This window comes from Charadrius vociferus, unplaced genomic scaffold (genome assembly GCF_000708025.1).
Source record: "Charadrius vociferus isolate BGI_N301 unplaced genomic scaffold, ASM70802v2 scaffold265, whole genome shotgun sequence".
NCBI classification, from domain to species: domain Eukaryota; kingdom Metazoa; phylum Chordata; class Aves; order Charadriiformes; family Charadriidae; genus Charadrius; species Charadrius vociferus.
The window spans coordinates 154,432-157,129 of NW_009648245.1; the positions used below are offsets into that span (position 1 = coordinate 154,432).

Genomic DNA, 2,698 nt, shown 5'->3' on the forward strand with positions numbered 1-2,698 from the left:
GGGTTCCCGCTGCGAGTTGTGCCGGCTGTAGCTGTCGGTGGGTTGGTTGGAGGCTTCCTCCAGCAACCGGTGGTCTCGGAGAAGCTCCTGAAGTGGTGGGAGAGGGACGCTGAGCCCTCAGGGTGAACATCAGCTCTCCTCCGCACCACCAACGCCCTCCTCGGATGGAAGGCGAACCTCCACGGAAGCCAGATCCCGTTTTCCTCACCTGAAACTGGCGCCGCAGGTTGGCGGCCTCGTAAAGCCGATGTTCCTCCAAGCCTCGTCGCCGGCACCATTTCCGAGAGTTACCGCTCCGCTCCGATTTCACCTGCTCCGGAAAAGCACGGTTCAGCCCTCGCCGGGGACGGTTTGTCCCTCCTACAGCTCCCTGCGCCCCCAAAATCATCCCCACCAGCAAAATCCCGTGGGGATTCAGGCGCACCTCACCCCAAAAATCAGCCCCACAAAACCTCCCGTGGGGACTCGAGCACATCTCACCCCAAAAATCAGCTCCCTACAACCTCCCGCGGTGATTTTATCACATCTCACCCCAAAAATCCGCTCCCCATAACCTCCCGCAGGGATTTAATCACACCTCAACCCAAAAATCAGCCCCACACAACCTCCCGTGGGGACTCAAGAGCATCTCACCCCAAAAATCCGTTCCTCCGTTCCCCACAGACTCCCGTGGCAACTCAAGCACCCGTTGCCCCAAAAATCCGTTCCCCACAAACTCCCGCAGGGATTTAAGCACACCTCACCCCAAAAATCCACTCCCCACAACCTCCCTTGGGGATTTAAGCACACCTCACCCCAAAAATCCGCTCCCCACAACCTCCCTTGGGGATTTAATCCCATCTCACCCCAAAAATCCGCTCCCCACAACCTCCCTTGGGGATTTAATCCCATCTCACCCCAAAAATCCGCTCCCCACAACCTCCCTTGGGGATTTAATCCCATCTCACCCCAAAAATCCGCTCCCCACAACCTCCCTTGGGGATTTAATCCCATCTCACCCCAAAAATCCGCTCCCCACAACCTCCCTTGGGGATTTAATCCCATCTCACCCCAAAAATCCGCTCCCCACAACCTCCCTTGGGGATTTAATCCCATCTCACCCCAAAAATCCGCTCCCCACAACCTCCCTTGGGGATTTAATCCCATCTCACCCCAAAAATCCGCTCCCCACAACCTCCCTTGGGGATTTAATCCCATCTCACCCCAAAAATCCGCTCCCCACAACCTCCCTTGGGGATTTAATCCCATCTCACCCCAAAAATCCGCTCCCCACAACCTCCCTTGGGGATTTAATCCCATCTCACCCCAAAAATCCGCTCCCCACAACCTCCCTTGGGGATTTAATCCCATCTCACCCCAAAAATCCGCTCCCCACAACCTCCCTTGGGGATTTAATCCCATCTCACCCCAAAAATCCGCTCCCCACAACCTCCCTTGGGGATTTAATCCCATCTCACCCCAAAAATCCGCTCCCCACAACCTCCCTTGGGGATTTAATCCCATCTCACCCCAAAAATCCGCTCCCCACAACCTCCCTTGGGGATTTAATCCCATCTCACCCCAAAAATCCGCTCCCCACAACCTCCCTTGGGGATTTAATCCCATCTCACCCCAAAAATCCGCTCCCCACAACCTCCCTTGGGGATTTAATCCCATCTCACCCCAAAAATCCGCTCCCCACAACCTCCCTTGGGGATTTAATCCCATCTCACCCCAAAAATCCGCTCCCCACAACCTCCCTTGGGGATTTAATCCCATCTCACCCCAAAAATCCGCTCCCCACAACCTCCCTTGGGGATTTAATCCCATCTCACCCCAAAAATCCGCTCCCCACAACCTCCCTTGGGGATTTAATCCCATCTCACCCCAAAAATCCGCTCCCCACAACCTCCCTTGGGGATTTAATCCCATCTCACCCCAAAAATCCGCTCCCCACAACCTCCCTTGGGGATTTAATCCCATCTCACCCCAAAAATCCGCTCCCCACAACCTCCCTTGGGGATTTAATCCCATCTCACCCCAAAAATCCGCTCCCCACAACCTCCCTTGGGGATTTAATCCCATCTCACCCCAAAAATCCGCTCCCCACAACCTCCCTTGGGGATTTAATCCCATCTCACCCCAAAAATCCGCTCCCCACAACCTCCCTTGGGGATTTAATCCCATCTCACCCCAAAAATCCGCTCCCCACAACCTCCCTTGGGGATTTAATCCCATCTCACCCCAAAAATCCGCTCCCCACAACCTCCCTTGGGGATTTAATCCCATCTCACCCCAAAAATCCGCTCCCCACAACCTCCCTTGGGGATTTAATCCCATCTCACCCCAAAAATCCGCTCCCCACAACCTCCCTTGGGGATTTAATCCCATCTCACCCCAAAAATCCGCTCCCCACAACCTCCCTTGGGGATTTAATCCCATCTCACCCCAAAAATCCGCTCCCCACAACCTCCCTTGGGGATTTAATCCCATCTCACCCCAAAAATCCGCTCCCCACAACCTCCCTTGGGGATTTAATCCCATCAAGGATGGGACTAGATCCTACGTTTTTTTCCAGTCGAGGAGATTCTGCGATAATTCTTCGTTCCGCACCACCCGAGTGCCGAATCCCACCCCAGCGTCTCTCCAGGATCACCTACCTTGTCCTGCTCAGTGACGGAGCTTGGAATTATTAAGTCAAGGATTGGACTAGATCTTA

At 54.4% G+C, this 2,698-nt stretch overlaps 1 protein-coding gene across 1 annotated transcript in view; it reads right to left on the bottom strand.

The window, feature by feature from the left end:
• The window catches only part of LOC104285728 (probable ATP-dependent RNA helicase DHX34), a gene marked incomplete at its 5' end in the record, with an annotated part of 12,363 nt that extends 12,053 nt beyond the window's left edge, over positions 1-310 (bottom strand). Inside the window, 2 exons of the mRNA XM_009884215.1 lie at positions 1-87; positions 209-310. The exon at positions 1-87 is cut by the window's left edge and continues 135 nt beyond it. Coding sequence (XP_009882517.1) covers positions 1-87; positions 209-310 — 189 coding nt within the window. The remainder of the gene's footprint in view (positions 88-208) is intronic.
• Between the last annotated feature and the right edge of the window lie 2,388 nt (positions 311-2,698).